Source organism: Neofelis nebulosa, chromosome 2 (assembly GCF_028018385.1).
Source record: "Neofelis nebulosa isolate mNeoNeb1 chromosome 2, mNeoNeb1.pri, whole genome shotgun sequence".
Taxonomy (NCBI): Eukaryota; Metazoa; Chordata; class Mammalia; order Carnivora; family Felidae; genus Neofelis; species Neofelis nebulosa.
In genome coordinates this window covers 124,765,196-124,781,506 of record NC_080783.1, presented here as the reverse complement: position 1 = coordinate 124,781,506, position 16,311 = coordinate 124,765,196, and the positions used below count along the sequence as shown (strand labels likewise).

General features: G+C 41.2%; 1 protein-coding gene across 3 annotated transcripts; it reads right to left on the bottom strand.

The window, feature by feature from the left end:
* Nucleotides 1–1,555: 1,555 nt before the first annotated feature.
* Nucleotides 1,556–15,823, bottom strand: BCL2L15 (BCL2 like 15). Of its 3 annotated transcripts, XR_009257820.1 has the most exons (6): nucleotides 12,609–15,823; nucleotides 12,166–12,287; nucleotides 9,116–9,340; nucleotides 8,438–8,511; nucleotides 6,185–6,277; nucleotides 1,556–2,196 (listed from the first exon to the last, which is right to left on the bottom strand). XR_009257820.1 is itself a non-coding variant. In XM_058716159.1 (4 exons), exons 1-4 carry the CDS (start codon nucleotides 12,733–12,735, stop codon nucleotides 8,494–8,496), a joined length of 492 nt encoding a protein of 163 aa, XP_058572142.1. In that variant the 5' UTR covers nucleotides 12,736–15,820; the 3' UTR covers nucleotides 6,598–8,493. The 3 variants fall into 3 exon arrangements, 1 of the variants encoding a protein (XP_058572142.1); XR_009257819.1 differs by lacking the exon at nucleotides 6,185–6,277 and having other exon boundaries at nucleotides 1,561–2,196; XM_058716159.1 differs by lacking the exons at nucleotides 1,556–2,196; nucleotides 6,185–6,277 and having other exon boundaries at nucleotides 6,598–8,511; nucleotides 12,609–15,820.
* Nucleotides 15,824–16,311: the final 488 nt, after the last annotated feature.

Sequence of the window (16,311 nt, the reverse complement as noted above, 5' to 3'; positions counted from 1 at the left end):
CCCATGAGGAGCACCTGACCAGGAAGTTGGCACAATATCCCCTGTAGGCAATGCTAGTAAACTATAAGGAACAGAAAAAGAGTAAAATCAGCCACCTTGCTGGCAGCAGTGTAACTTTCAGGGCCGAAAGGCTGAAGAACCATTTCTAGAGAAGGCATTCTACTATCCAACTAGTGCCTTGGAAAAGGCCATTGCTTCAGGAAGCCACGCTGTGAGTGTGGCATTTTGTCCCTGACAGACAAGCTGTTCGAGAGAAAGCTTCCACATCTCAGCTTGCGTAAATCCTCTCCTCAGTGGGTACAAACCTACCTAAGACTGTCTCATGCGGAGTGAGAGCAACTCAAAATCAGTATATCATCTCTGTTTGAAGACAGAAGTTCCATAAAAAAAATTGTTAACAAAATTAGTCTGAAATAATCCTGAAGAAAACCGGGAAATGTGCCATTAGAACTTCCTCTATTAGCAATCTTTTCTGTTTTGGATTATTTAAACTCCCTTTAGGAAATTCGAGGCACTATTAAGCTACATCCACTTTATTGAGCCTCGCAACAGGAAAAGAAAGGTCTTTGAGGGATTCTGCATGTGAAACAGTAGTTGTTGAGAACAGGATAGTATTCCTCAGTCCCCATCTAGCATTAAAGGAGACTTTTTTGTTGTACTAAATAATGCAATGTTTTATTTGGCTATCTTAAGACTTACAGGGGAAAAACTTTAAAAATACAAAATTGAAAATTCACAATAACTAAAACCATGTGAAAGTATGTACATGATTAAAAGAAGACTAAATGGCACCGAAAAGAATGAACTGTGTGAGTGCTAGAATTAAGCATTTTTTTTTTTTTAAGTAGGCTTCATGGCCAACGGAGTCCAATGCAGGGCTCGAACTCACAACCCTGATCAAGACCTGAGCTCAGATCAAGAGTCAGACACTTAACCGACTGAGCCACCCAGGTGCCCCTAAGGATGCTTTGTAAAATTCTTTAAACATTATTATACCATTTTTTAAATTAGAAAAAAGCAAAAATCCACTAATTTGTTCAGCAAATTTATTGAGCACCCACTAAATGCTAAGTATTATGGTAGGGCTGGATATACGAGAGCAAACAAGCCAGAATAGAGTGAAAATACACCCTTAAACTGGTTAATAAAGCATCTCAGGACTAAGACATGGCTGTAATTACTCATTAAAATAAAAACGTTCCAAACTAACCGGTTAATTTGCAGAGTAGCAAAGCATAACCCTAAAAGAAAAATGATTTTCTGTATTTTAACAAGTAAAAGAGATAGTTTCACAATCCCTCTGTCCCCTTAGAATGTAATTACTTCCAACAAAACTAGAACTTTACTAATTAATAAACAAAAAGATACCTAATAAAATAAGTTTTAAATCTATATTTCTCAAACTCATATTTCAGAACGATCTCTAACTTTATTCTCTTCTTAGGGAGAGCTAACATAGTGATGGCTACGAGATAAAGAAAAACTCGCTGAGTTGCCCCTCCTTTTACCCCAAATATAAAAATCTAAAAATAGCGTCTGAGCCGAACTGCAGATTTCTTTTCAAAAGCAAGCAGCAATTCTTAGGAGTCTGTTCCACACTAAAACCAAAAGATACAGAAACATCGTGAAATAACCAAACCTCAAAAACCCACTTTGCTGAAAGACCATTTCCTGAGTAGACCACTCAAGCAAACGACAAACACAACCGAAGGAGAAAACAAAAAAACTTTTATTAACAGTTTTATTTTAACAAATCTAAGCTGCTACTTAATTTTTCACACTTCCTTCTGTAGATACGGGAAGGCGACAGGAGCATCATGCTTTTTGATATAGATTCTGATGACTCATTTATATCTTGTGGGAAGATCAACAACTGGGGAGGGGGAACATGTTCTATAGCAAAGACTGGCAAATACGTAAAAGAATTGACGAATTTATGGTGAAACATTTGAACCGGTCCGGCCTAAGCCCTAAGTGAACACAACAATTCCATGAGGTGAAAGACCCATGAGCACTTTGTCAGGACCCGCCGGGGTGAGTTCTAGTGGAAAGTAAAAGTGAATGAGCACCTGAAGAAGAGCCAGGAAGGAACACCTCACTGCTGCCTCCTGTGGTTCTGCTGTTTATTCAGAAGGTGGATGACAGCACAGAGGAGTGCCCCTCGTAGTCACCTGCACTGGCAAGAGGGGAGCGTGCCTGTATAATGTCCGACATCAGTGTCACGGAGGTTGGAATTCGATGACAAAAAAATAAATAAATAAATAAACTTTAACCAAAGAGAATATCAGGGGAGATCATTAGGACAAGTATTATCAGTTAATAGGAAATACACTCAGGTTTCTCACAACATCCTTCTCTCTCTATGGGGAGGCCTGTTTTACCCTGGGGAAGCCACTTAACAATCTTTGCTTCGGTTTCACTAGGGTCATTGATTTGATACGGGCTCCGTGTAGTATCCGTGAGACACGCAGTTCTTTGTGAGCATCCTGGTGGTCACCAAGGCCTGCTTGTCATTTCTCCTCAATGTCTTGTAGATGCAACCAGTCTCTTCCATTCCCATGCTGACCCCCGCCCCCCTTTTTGCACATGTGGGTTCCATCAGCAACAGGCTCTTAGTTGTACTCCATGCTCGCGTCTCCTGGGAACCAAGCGTGGGTGAAAGCTCTTAAAACTCCACTTAAATGCTAAAGAACCCAAGTAGTTACCGATGGTCTACTGAACGCACGTCCAGATTCCTCAGCTTGGGTGGGTCCCCCCCACCCAAACTATCTAGCCACATCAACCACAGGCCTTACTCATTTTACTGCCACCTCTTTTGCTACTTCTCACCTTTCCCCTAATGTTCGCCAAGATGAAAATAAAGCTGTAAAGCCTAGTTACTCTTTTCTTCACAACGCCCGCCCCTAACTCCATCTCAGCACGACTTTCTTAGTCTGCCTCCTTTCGGTCGAAGTCTTTATTTTCAGCTGTGGAAGTTTGCTTTGTTTCTCCACAGGTTTCTTGCCTCCCACAAGTTTATTGAAAAGAGTTTATTCGAAAGAAGACACATAAGCCACCCCCTGTAGTTTTAAATGTATCAAAGGCCACGGTGGTGCCTTCCATATACATTTGCGGGACCCACAGTGCTTAACGTGCTCTTAAGCACACCTAAATTACACCTGTTGTGATCAAGCACACTACATAATGTGGTTAGGTGTTGGTGAGGGGTCCACCCTGACTTGGTTACTCTCTCCGTCAAGTACTCCAGGTCTCCTGCCTGGCACAGACCATGCCTGTCTCTGGCCAGGCACTTTTCGCTGTGCCAGGAGCAGATGGGCCTTCCCTACAGGGAGGTCCCGGAACCTGGAAAAGAGCATGTACCTGAGAGCTGCTGCCTGAGCAGCTGGGCCACTGTTATGGAAGGAATGATGCTGCCACCACTGAGGCAGAGCCCAGCTCTGTGCTGCTACGATGGCCAGGAAAAAAACGACCCCTTTATCTCCCAGAATAGACCCATTTCCCCTTCTATAAATGGACATAGTAGAGGCTGATAAAACGCCTCTGACGAGGCTTGTTGCACACATCACCCACAGCAGGAAAGTCCCCCATGCATCTCCTGGTCATGATGGCTTCTCATCGCTACAGCTTTCTGAGACCTCATCAGTCTCTTCGGTTCACCCGCTGTGAACTTCATAGTCAGCTTCCAGCCATCCACGGGGAATCACGCTCTGCCTTTGGTTTCGGAAGTACAACCCTCAGGAGGCTAAAGACAACTGATAATTTGCAACTGACCCAATTTTCCTTCTATTAAAACAGAGTTGGGACTCTTGGTGAGCCCTGGCATCGTGTTCAAAATGTAATCAAACTTGAAATCTTATCTTTCATTTGTTGACTCAGTATTGAGTCTATTCATTCATTCTTTTTTTAAATTCATTTATTCTTTTAATGAATATTTATGAGATCCATAGGTACGCAAGAAAATGGGGAGGAGGGGTGCTACAGATGTGTACAACAAGTTGTCTTCATTCAAGGATCTTTTTCTAGTAGGGGAGGGAAGTACACAACTATAACTTAAGGCCATTTGTGGGAATATGCAAACAGAATGTTGAGAAGGCAAAGGTCACTTTGTATTTGGGTTTTCTGTGTAGCCTTCATCGAGGAAGCGACCTTTGAGCTGGGTCTTGAATATGTCGAAGAGCCTGAGGAGAAGCAATATAAAACAGAGAACAGCAGGAGGAGGATAGCTTAGTGAGTGGCTCTCAGTCCGACTGGATGATTGGTCATGTAGAGAAGAGTCTTGATCCACAAGGCTAGAAAGGGCAGTTGGAGACAGACCCTGAGGGAATTTGAATGCCAGGCTAAAAAGTCAGGCTTTATTTGATGGGCGATGGAAAACTGGGGAAGGTTTTATATATTTTTTAATAACAACTTTATTGAGGGGGCGCCTGAGTGGCTCAGTTGGTTAAGCATCCGACTTCGGCTCAAGTTATGATCTCATGGTCTGTGGGTTTGAGCCCTGTGTGGGGCTTTGTGCTGACAGCTCAGAGCCTGGAGCCTGCTTCGGATTCTGTGTCTCCCTCCGTCTCTGCCCCTCCTCCACTTGTGCTCTGTCTCCCTCTCTCTCAAAAATAATTAATAAACATTAAAAAAAATTAAAAATATAACGACTTTACTGAGGTAGTACTGACATACAACAAACTACACACTTCAGAGTGTGTGGCTTGAGAAGTTTGAAATGTATATACACCCAAGAAGCCATCAGTACAATCAAAACAATGAACATATCCAATCACCTTCAAAAGTTCCGCTGGAAGATCTTAAGAAAATGGCAATCAAAGCAATGTTTCTTTCCTTTCTTTCTTTTTTTTTTTTTTGAAGAAATGGCCCCTCTGATAAATTTTTTTAAAAGTCTCATAATCTACTTCAGTAGTATGTAAAATTTCAAAGTGATTATATCTGAAAATGACTCAGAAGACTAGACAAGGAAACCACAGCTTTGGTCAATCTGGTGGCCGTATTAGGACAGATGGGAATGGGCAAGCCTGGAACAGGACAATCAGTTAATAGTCTAAGAGACTTTACCAAAAGTCCAGGCATGGGGTAACAAACTCTCATAGAAAGAATCCGGACAAAAAGCAAGGAATAAGTGAGAAAGACTAGGTGAGTAGGGCTGGAGGCAGGGAAAAGGGGAAACATGACTGAGGTTTTGAGCTAGCTGGACAGCAATCTGAGGCAGTATAGGGATAAAAAAGGTATATAGATACAAAGAATTGGAGCTCATGGATATGGATTTAGGAAGAAGGGAAATAAGTCCGTCAGACTTAGGAATCTTAGGAATCACACTGAGGCGAGAGGTAAAGCCAGAAGATTGGCTTAACCCAAAACTTTATGAACTGTGACAGCAGCCCCAAACTGTTCATGGTGCAGTGTTTAAAATAGTCCAGGGGTGCCTGGGTGGCTCAGTTGGTTAAGCGTCCGACTTCGGCTCAGGTCATGATCTCACAGTCCATGAGTTCGAGCCCCGTGTCGGGCTTGGTGCTGACAGCTCAGAGCCCGCAGCCTGCTCCGCATTCTGTGTCTCCCTCTCTCTCTGCCCCTCCCCTGCTCATGCTCTGTCTCTCTATCTCTCAAAAATAAATAAATGTTTTAAAAAAATTTATAAAAAAAAAAAAAAGGTGTGGAAACAAAGGCTCAGGGGAATTTGGATTACTTGCCCAATGTCACATGATTAATCTTGGTGAAACTACATTGTGAACATCAGAGAACCTGAATGTATTCTTCATCTCTGGGCTACAGTGCCTTCTTCCTGCCACCCAAACACTTCAGCTCTCCCAGGAGAGGGTGCCTAGGAACGAACACAACACCTAAGCCAGAGCTGCTTCATCCATTTACTTGGTATAATCCCCAGGAGCACTGTATCCTCAGTCTCCAGATACTGCTGTATACTTGGCAACAGATTCCTATTCGGAAGTCTTGCTGACAGTATAGGATAAAATGGGGAGCTAGCGTAGCTTAGAGGGAAGAGAAAAGACAAAGAGGAGGCTGCTGGCCTCTGACCTTTATCGTGTATTTTTCAGCTTTACTGAGAGAGAATTTACGTTGTAACATTGTATACATTTAAGGTGTATAGGGCAATGATTTGATACATGTATGTATTTCAAAATGATTACCACAGTAAGGTTAGTTAACACATCTGTCATCTCACCTAGTTAAACAATGTGTGTTTTGGGGCACCTGGCTGGCTCAGTTAGTGGAACATACAACTCTCAGTCTCAGGGTTGTGAGTTCAAGCCCCATGCTGGGTGTAGAAAAAAAAAAATTTTTTTTTAATAAATACATAAACATAGGACAGATAAATAAATAAAGTGTTTTGTGTGTATGGGTGTGGTAAGAACTTTAAAAATCTACTCTTTAGCAACTTCTAAATACAGGATATGGTATTGTTAACTATAGTCACCATGATGTACATTATTCTCCCAGACCTTTCTCATCTTATAACTGGAAATTTATACCCTTTGACCACCTTCACCCATTTCCCCCACCTCCCACCCCCTGCCTGGGGCAACCCCCAATCTGTTCTGTTTCTGTATCAATCAATTAAATTGGATTTGCTGAGAATTAGTTCAAATACATAGACACAATTTTATTTCATGAACAAAACAGCATTGGTCAGTGTGAAAATAGTGATTTCATCTAAGAAGTAAAATACCACAAAACCCACCCTGTTGAATTTACAGTAATGTAAGGGACAAAGAAGTACATCAAGTGTCTTCAACTGGTAGCAAAAAAAAAAAGCTAATTGCTACTTAAAAGAAACATGAAATCTCATTTGGGATTACAAACCTACTGTGATTTCTCCAAGAATTGAGGAAATCACACAACTTGAAAAAGTCAAGAAATAGTCCCAGCGCTACATCTTTAATTCTATGCATTGAGGGGAAACAGATAGCTGGCTGGCTGAAAGGAGGGGATGTGGTTACACTTTAGCCAAACTGTAACCAAACCATTAATGCCTCTCTTCAAAATAGATATAGCAAACCGCCCCCCCCCCCACAAAAAGAACAAAATAGATACAGCAATGCTTTTCTTCTTGACAGTCAGGTAAGTAGTCTGGTTTTGGGACTTAAGGAGTCTTGATGATTGCCTATGAATCTATGAGATTATTAAGGACTATTTCAAGATATTCATAATATGGATACTGTATGCCTCATTTCCAATCACTTCCAATCACTTATGGTAGGGCCAGGGAAAATATATACCCTCTACTGACTGACTACTCAGGAGTCACAGAGCTTTCTGATTTGCTAAAGTTCTCAAGAAAGTGTGGACTATGCCAGAACCATCAGAACACTCGAAACTCTAAAAAACAGAGTAATCCTATGTACAATTCTGTTTGGCAGGAATTATCAGGATTGCCACAGAATTTAAATTATTCAAGGAGAGATGTTCATTTAGCTTTAAAGCAAGGGTCTACACACTTTTCTGTCAAGAGCCAGATAGTAAATATATTTTACAGGCCATATGGTATCTGCTGTAACTTCTCAACTCTGACGTTGTGATACTAAAACAGTCATAGACAATATGTAAACAAGTGAGTGTAGCTGCAATCCAATAAAAGAATTTACAGAAAAAGGAGCAGGCAGGATATGGCCAATCCTTGCTCTAAAATGATGGGTCTCAAGTTCTGTATGTACATAAGAATCCCCTGTGGAACTGGTAGTATCCTAGGTCCCAGCCCACCCCTACAGAATCAGAATTTCTAGGGATGGGGCCTGGAAATCAGCGATTTATAAGGTCCACAAGTGGTATGTAGGCCCCTTTTTGGTTTGAAAAACACTGTGGTATGCAGCTAGTTTCATCTAAGCTGGGATGGCCCCTCTGTCCTAGATGTGGGCCAGCACTTCCTGCATCCTGTGGCAGTAAAAATGCACGCACTGTTTCATCTTTTGTCGGCCTTTCTGGTAGGAGGGCAGATGCAGAAACTGCTATTTTTTTGCTTTCAACCTAAAAATGCATAAAATAATTCTGCTTTGGTGAAATTAACACAAGACTCAGGTTATGAATTCAAAAGAAATTCTCAACTTAAAGAATTGAAATCTCCCTGAAGTCCTTTAGATTGCAAAATGAGCAGACAAGATCCTTCCCAAAGGACAAGAGGAAATCTGAAGGAAGTTTACTGTGTGCTCCCTTTCCCAAAAGATCTCCAGCCAAGCCGGGCTCTGATGCTTCCAATTCCGCTCCTAACAAGTCGTTACTTTGTGTCTAGAGGTCTTTGCTTAAATGGTACCTCATTAAAACTCACATAAAAACACAAAGCACAAAACCTCTGTAGACCTCCAAGGGCTTCTCCCAACTGTAGCAATCAGTAGAAAAGAAATTATTCAGCTAAATTAGGTTCTGTTCAAAAGAAAGCAGTTTTGGATTTGGTTGTCTGCTTTAACTGCCAGAAATCAATCACCTGAGCAGTCACAGGGGCAGTGATGTTCAGGCTGGCAAACAGCTCCCACCTCCTCTTCAGCTCTCCAGATTCTCCTAGGAAGAACAATGGATGGCCTACAGTCAAAGGGATGGTTTTCAGGAGCTTCCCAAAGAAACCACGAATAATCTGCAGATACCTTCAGGAAATGCGGCTCTCACTAAGGCTTCTGCTGATGCTGGAAATGAAGAGGAGGGCTCTACGAGAGCAGATGGTCTAATGATTCCTAAGACATGACCTTAGAATGCCTCCTCTAGACCTCGTTTTTGTTAGACAATAGGGGGATGGTTCTGAATTTCTTCAACATACATCCAAAGATGTTAGGGAGAGGAGACCCAGAAATTTACCAGGGAGCAGAGTGAAGCCAGGCTGAGATTAGCATTCTATCACCAGTATACTTGCTAGGCAGTTATATATAGAAAGTGGGATTTAGCTTTGCAGAGTTAGTAGTCAACATTTTAGGCAAAGTGTCTCTGGAGTCCAACACCCATAGTCCTGAGCTTCTGACTGTTCCCCTTTTTACTGCTCTTTTCAGCAAAGTAGGGAGATCTGTTTTTCTACCTGGTTTCCAACTTACAAAGAATCAGGAATTGGGAGTCCCAGGTATGAGTACAAAAACAATGCAAATGCCTATCAGAGCCAGGGCCCCAACATACTTACCCAACCTCCCTGGCCCTGGACAAACTCCCGGATGGCACTGTTCCCGTTGATCAGGTTTACTATGGGGATAGCCACCTGTCTTGCTATTCCAGGAGCCATGCGGGCCACACATTCAAGAAGCTTCACGGACACTGCCAGAAAGGCTCTCTCATAAACTAAGCTGGAATCCTGAGCACACCAGGCCTGGCTGAGAGATTTTACTGTGTCCTGCAGTATAGTTCCTGCCTGGGGAGAGACATGGGATATCAGCGAAGTATCGAAAAAAAAGTCTACAAGAAGCTGTAGGTGCAGGAATCCAGTAAAGCAAGTGTTTCCTATAGGAGAGAATAGCAAATGCACCACTGGTTGTATCTAAGATAATCTAAGGAGTAGAAGGCCAAACTTTTCCTCTTTTATGATTTTGTTATTTATTGTAATGGGTATAGAGAAAACATAAGTAGCCCATCAAACCCATGATTTCAGGTGTCATTATTTAGGATGAGCAAAATGATTGAAAGAACAACAAAATGATCTGAAAGGACAATATTAAGTACATGATAGTACTTAATAGTCAAATTGTGAAGGTACTGCTTGAATGACTGAAGTCTGGAAAATTCTGAAGTAAAAAAAAAAAAAAAACAAACAGATTTGTTTTTTCTCTCCCTCTTTCCTTCCCCCCCCCCAAAATTGATCCAAAAGTCATTAGATGGGATGGGGCGCGTGGGTGGCTTAGTCGGTTAAGCGTCGGACTTCAGCTCAGATCATGATCTTGTAGTTTGTGAGTTGGAGCCTCACGTCCGGCTCTGTGCTGACAGCTCAGAGCCTGAAGCCTGCTTTGGATTCTGTATCTCCCTCTCTCTCTGCCCCTCTCCAGCTCATGCTCTGTCTCTCAAAAATAAATAAACGTTACAAAACAATTAAAAAACAAAAAAACAAAAGTCATTAGATGGGGCCAAGCAAGATGTACTGTGGTGTAGTGTAGGGGGGCCCATGGGAGTCACAGCAGGGTGTCAGAGTCCAAACAAGTTGGGAGGGCCATCCACGTGAGTACCTAGATCTTGGTTTCCAAATACCATTCTCCATTAAAGCCGACCAGAGCTCCCTGGACAATGGCTGATTTCAGGCTGGGGCCTGGAAATACAAGAGATATGTCAGAAATTAAGGAAGTACTCACAGAGCGACAGGACATGCCAAAAAGACACAGTCCAGATTGAAAGGACTCCCACTGGCCAAAACTAGGACAATTTGAACATGCAAATAAATAATGATGGTAACAGATTACTAGGAACAGATAGGAATTCATGAGTCCATGTTGACATAAAAAATAAATACATGAAAGAGTAAAAAAAAAAGAAAAAAAATACGTGAATAGATTGAAATGTCGATGAGATACTAGATATTTACATGGCTTCAAAATACCTCCCTATGCAAATTGAACTATATTAACTGCAGTAGATATAACTGCTGTAGAGAAGCCTTGCAGACACCATCTTAAGTGATTAAGTTAACATCAGTAATGGGACAAATGAAATTTGTGCCACTTAATAGGTACGACGAGAAGAACACTGCAATACTTTTGTGATCTTACTGCAAAGGTACATATCCTGAATCTACGCAAGAGGAAGCATTGAAAAACCCCAAATTTAGGGACCTTCTACAAAATTACTGACTCATAATCTTCAAGTGTCATGGTCATGAAAAATCACGGAAAGATTGAGGAACTATTTCAGATTAAAGGATACTAAAGAGACATCACAACTAAATGTAATATCTGATTCTGGCCTAGATCTTTTTGTTGTAAGTGACATCATTGGGACAACTGGAACAATTTGAATGGAATCTGAGGATAAGATGAAAATGTGTCAGTACTAGTTTCCTGGTTTTGATGGTTTAGATCATGGTTATATATAAAAGCACAGCCTTGTTTGAAGGAAACATAGAAGTATTAGCGGATGATGGAACATCCTATCAGCCACCTACTCGCAAATGATTCAAGAGGGAAATTTTTTGTACAATATGCACAACTTTCCTATGAGTTTGGGACTGTTACAAAAAACTTTTTTTTAATTAAAAAAAAAAAACTAAATTCATCTCTTAGCTACCTTAGGAAAGCTTTAGTGCAAGCAATTAGGAGTAACAAGTCTGGTTCTGCCTGAATAGGCGTACCATCCAAGCTATATTCAGTAGGAAGAATAAAGCACAATGGTGAAGAGTGTGGTTCAAATCCTAACTTCAACACTCACGGAGTAACCTAATTTCTTGTTTCCCTATCTCTCAGTTCCCGTATCTGCTTAAATGGATATCAAGTCAGAAAATACTTATCGGGGATCTCCTGCATACAAGGTGCTATTCTAGGTTGTGTGAATACTGCAGTGAACAAAGAGGTGAGATGTTTGCTCTCACAGCATTACATGCACATGAGGAGAGGTTGCACTTATGGATAATAGTTTCTACACGACCTCATAGAGTGGTATCAGGCTTAAATGAGATAAGTGCAAAGCATTTAGAATACTGTGTGGCACGTGTTAAGTGATGAGTTAATATTACCTGCCATTATTGATATTAATCAGCAACATCTTCCAGAACATTGCCGATGGTCTTTACATCCGATACAGAATCCAAGTGCTATTGCCAATAATCATCATTCTGATGAAAAGCCAGATATGCCCTAGTGGGTTGCTGTAAGTACTTACCCCTCAGTGCAGCATACTTGTCGACTATCATTCCTGTACATAGTTTCGTTGCTGGGCCTTCTGGGGGTGGGGGAGGGGAAGACACCCACTCTCAGCAAAATAAATATTAAAACAAGTATAGTAGAGACTAAAGTGCTTTACCAGGGACAAAATGCTACAGATGTGCTCTATGCCACTTAAGCACAGCTCTGATGAAAACAAATGGAAACAATGTCACTACCACTTGGGCTTTGATGAACTCCTAAAGAACTAGCAGCTGGAGAATTCCTGCTGTATCTCCTTGGATGAAGATAAGCCCCCAAATCTCTCACTAGGATATTTCTAGTCACAGTCATGTAAGAAAAGAGCATCTGAAATAGAAAAAAGCAGCAACTTCACCTGTCCCTGAATGGTTTCTGAAATGATGTTTTTGACAGAATCTTCCATTTCTCCATTGAACTGGTCACCCAACATTCGAAGGCGACCAGCAATGATGGCCACGTCAAAAGAGCTTGACTCTCCTAAGACAGAGGGAACACATTCATATTTATTACAGAGCTTGAAGGAATGGCAACTCCCAGGAATCTGGGCAGTGGAGAAAGTTCTTGACTTTTAAGCAACATTGGGCACTGTTCTCTCCCAAGAACACCTTCAATATTCTGTCAACACCGAGAATCAGAAAATCTCCCTTCACTGAGAATATCTTTCTCTTCCATGGAGACTACTGATTTTCAGGTATTGCTGAAAGCTTAGTTTGCCTTTTGAAACTTCAGAGGAAATAAGGAAGTCTACCCAGATTCTCTCATTGATCTACAATCACCACCTCAGGCCAGGAGCCTTACCTGAAACTGTTTCATCTGCACAACGTAGGTCCCGGTTAGCAACCTGCACTGTGGGGCTCAAGAAGTCTGTGAGTAAAGAGTCCACAATGCATTGCGTTTGCTCCTCAAAAGTTCGGGGGCTCTTCATTTTAGATGGTTGCTGCAGAGTTTTGCTTCTCCACAAAACAAGCAGTTTTCAGCTCAGTAGTAAGTCAGAAATACTGGTAAGCCAGGTGTGTCTACCTCTTGTAAAGTTTCCTAAGGGGACATGTAATCCGAGAGCCTGCCCTAACAATTTCCTTCAAAACTCGCTGCTCAGAAATGTGGGACTCCTCCGGACAGCTTATACAGAACTCAGGAGACTTTTCAAAGGCTTTCAGTTCCTTTTCTCAGAACCACACCCTAGCCAGTATCTAAGATTAATTAATAACTTGTATTGTTAGCCAATTTAGGACTGAAATAGAGTTGAGGAAGAGCTTTCTTGGGCAATTTCATTTAGAAATACTTCCTGTTAGGTTCTGTGTATGGCATAAGTTAAAGAAAGAAGGTTCTGAAGTTATAATAGATAAGAATTCAACGCCTGACATATGGCATTTGTTTGCCATAATCATACATTTAACTTACTGAGTATCTTTTTTTACATGTTTATTTATTTTAAGAGAGAGAGAGAGAGCGCACACTCACACGCACACGATCAGGGGTGGAGCAGAGAGAGAGGGAGACAGAGGATCTGAAGCAGGCTCAGAAAGGGCTCTGCACTGACAGCAAAGAGCCCAGTGAGGGTCTCGAACTCACAAACCGTGAGAGCACAGCCTGAGCCAAAGTCAGTCGCTTAAACAACTGAGCCACCCAGGCACCCCAAATTGCTGAGTATCTAAGGGTAAGGAACCATACCTAGCACTAGAAATAACAGAAAAATGACAGACACAGTTCCTGTCCTCAAGGAGCTTACACTTTAGCATGTATGACAGATATTATGTGACTGATCACATAATTTCTTGTGCTTATTGAGATACGGTGTGTGATTACAATGTGCAATAGGGAATCAAACCTAGGGGGTTAGAAAGGCTTCCTTGAAGTAGTAACATCTGAGATGAGCTCTGAGGGACAAGTAGAGATTATGAGGCAAAGAAGAAAAATAAGACCATTCCAGGAGGAAATAGGATACATAAAAACTGAGAAGGTGGAAAAAAAACTTGGGCATTTGAAAAATTATGAATGGAGACAATACAAAGTATTTCACAGAGGAACTATGAGGATTAAATAAGATAATATTACATGGGATGAACCAGCAGTTTCTGAAATGTAGTAAATGTTAAAGCTCTTCCTGTTAGCCCAAGGCCTAAGGACTAGGGTAAAAGGGATCTGAGATTCACTCTCTAACAGAATTAAATAGGATTTTCCTAACAGGGTTAGATTCCATCACCGTTTTAGGAGATCTCATGATTAGACACTTACCCACAGTGACCTGCCTTCTTAATGTAGCCACACCTAGTTTTGGGCTGTGGGTGTCAGCACTCAAACCTATCAGCCCTTCAAGGGTATTCTGATTGGTAGACTGATAGGAGATTCAAGCATAAACAGTGAGTCAGTTGTTCAGAATGAAAGTTCTCCTTGCAAAATACTAAGAGCCAGTCCTCTGTTTTCTTTTCTTTTTTTTATTTAATGTTTATTTATTTATTTTGAGAGGGGGTGGAGCAGAGGGAAGAGAGAGAGAGAATCCCAAGCAGGCTCTCGGCTGTCAGCACTGAGCCCTACTTGGGGCTCAAACCCATGAGCCCACGAGATCATGACCTGAGTTGAAATCAAGAGTTGGACACTCAGCCGACAGAGTCACCCAGGAGGCCCTGCACTAGAAACACAAATTATGTTTTTGTCCTCTATCGCTAGGGCTGAAACTTCAGTTTCTACTAAGTAAGATTGAGACTTCTAAGAAGGTCCTTCAGAGAGAATCCTGAGCCAACCTCTTTTCACACTAGAGCCAGCCACTGAAAATTTAAGGATTCCAACAAATTAATTTGGCATACTTCCAAAATAACATAAAGAAAACAAAAAAAAGGGTTTATAAGATACCATCCAGCTGGTGTTAAATAGCTTACCCAAGGTAAGTGGCATCAGTAGGTGGCAGAATAGAAATTTAAAGCCAAGTCCTGTCTTACCTCAAATAATAAACCTTTCCCACAGTAATTCATTTCACAACTGATATGCTTATGGGCAAATACCATCTCTGGAATCTAATCTTTGCATGATCTTATCTATCCTTTGCATTATCTTGCATAATCAATGTCATAAGGCTACAGAAATGGAGAATATCCTCTCCTGGACAAGGGTGTGGTGAAGTTTCCTGCTCTGTGCATTTCTCCTTGAGCCTTTATTGTAGCACCTTCCCAAAGAATCATCCCATCCCTTCTCCCACTGCCCACCTACCCTTGACTGTTGCACTTCAAATACTGTACTCCCAGTTAGTACTGAAAAATGAGGCCAGAAATTTTTCACATCACTTGCTTCTTTTGTGCTCTGGCCACAACATTTTACATCCCTCTCTCAAAAGCCTCATCACCTTTTATCATGGGCTCAAGTCCAGGATCTTGTCATCTGTACCAGGTCTGCGTGTGAATGAGGATCCTTGAGTGCAGCTCCTCTCAACGTGTAAATCTATTAAGAAAATCCGTCATTTGCCTCCCCTCCCCCAAACACCCAATATATGAGAAAGGGATAGAATTATTGTACCAGAACTCCCATTCGAAAAGGGGGTTGGGGGAAATGGGGGCATTTAAGAGCCACTAATCCATGGCAATAAAATTATGGTCAGGAACTACACAAATGATTGCCTCTGCAATGTTCTAAAGCACCATGGTCATCAGAGGGCACCCATTCCATGCGTTACATATACTACTTCCCAACCAAGGCAGACATCAGACGGCCATTTTTCTAAAAGCACAATATCAACTACCCTCAAGGATTTAAAAAATATGCATCTACTTATGTATCACATCATCACGTGTCACATATGTCTGCCAAAGCTAGAGAGAGCTCCTAGAGAGAAGAAATATAATTAACTCCATGGTATATTTAAGCTTTAGTCATTTTGCTTGTAAATTAGCAAACCTAGGCTACAGTTAGACATCGTTTCTTCACTGAGATTTTAAAATTACACTTTCTCAAAAACAAATTTCATCTTCTGTTCTGCCCCACACATTACAGAAAAGCAACCAAGTAGGATTTAACCTTTTATTTATTTTCTAAATTAAATATTTATTTATTTATTTATTTATTTGGAAGGGGGGGAGAGAGAGAGAATGCATGTGTGCACAGCGGAGGGGCAGAGAGAGGGAGAGAGAGAATTCCAAGCAGGCTCTGCACTGAAAGCACAGAGCTCAATGCAGGGCTCAAACTCACAATCCCATGAGATCATGACCTGAGTCCAAGTCAGACACTTAACCAACTGAGCCACCCAGGCACCCCAGGACTTAATTTTTTAAAAGTTCCAATATCTGGGATCGTTTTCATAACATTTACTCAATTGCTGAGCCATACCTACTTTTTTTAAGATCAATATTTCAATTATAGTAATTTTTTAAAAAGTCAATTTATCCAATCTCTACATCCTGTTCCCTTGCACTTTAAATGGACAGCACTTTACACTTTGATTTTATTTCTTTTAGTACCCAAAGAACATTCACATTTTATGCATTTTTTTAAATTTTAGTGTTTTATTGATTAA

Coding starts and splice junctions, on each gene's coding strand:
- BCL2L15 (XM_058716159.1), bottom strand. CDS start 12,735: ATGAAGAGCCCCCGAACTTTTGAGGAGCAAACGCAATGCATTGTGGAC. Junction 12,288..12,608: donor TGCAGATGAAACAGTTTCAG/GTAAGGCTCCTG, acceptor CCTCTGTCTTAG/GAGAGTCAAGCTCTTTTGAC. Junction 9,341..12,165: donor CAGAAACCATTCAGGGACAG/GTGAAGTTGCTG, acceptor GTCTCTCCCCAG/GCAGGAACTATACTGCAGGA.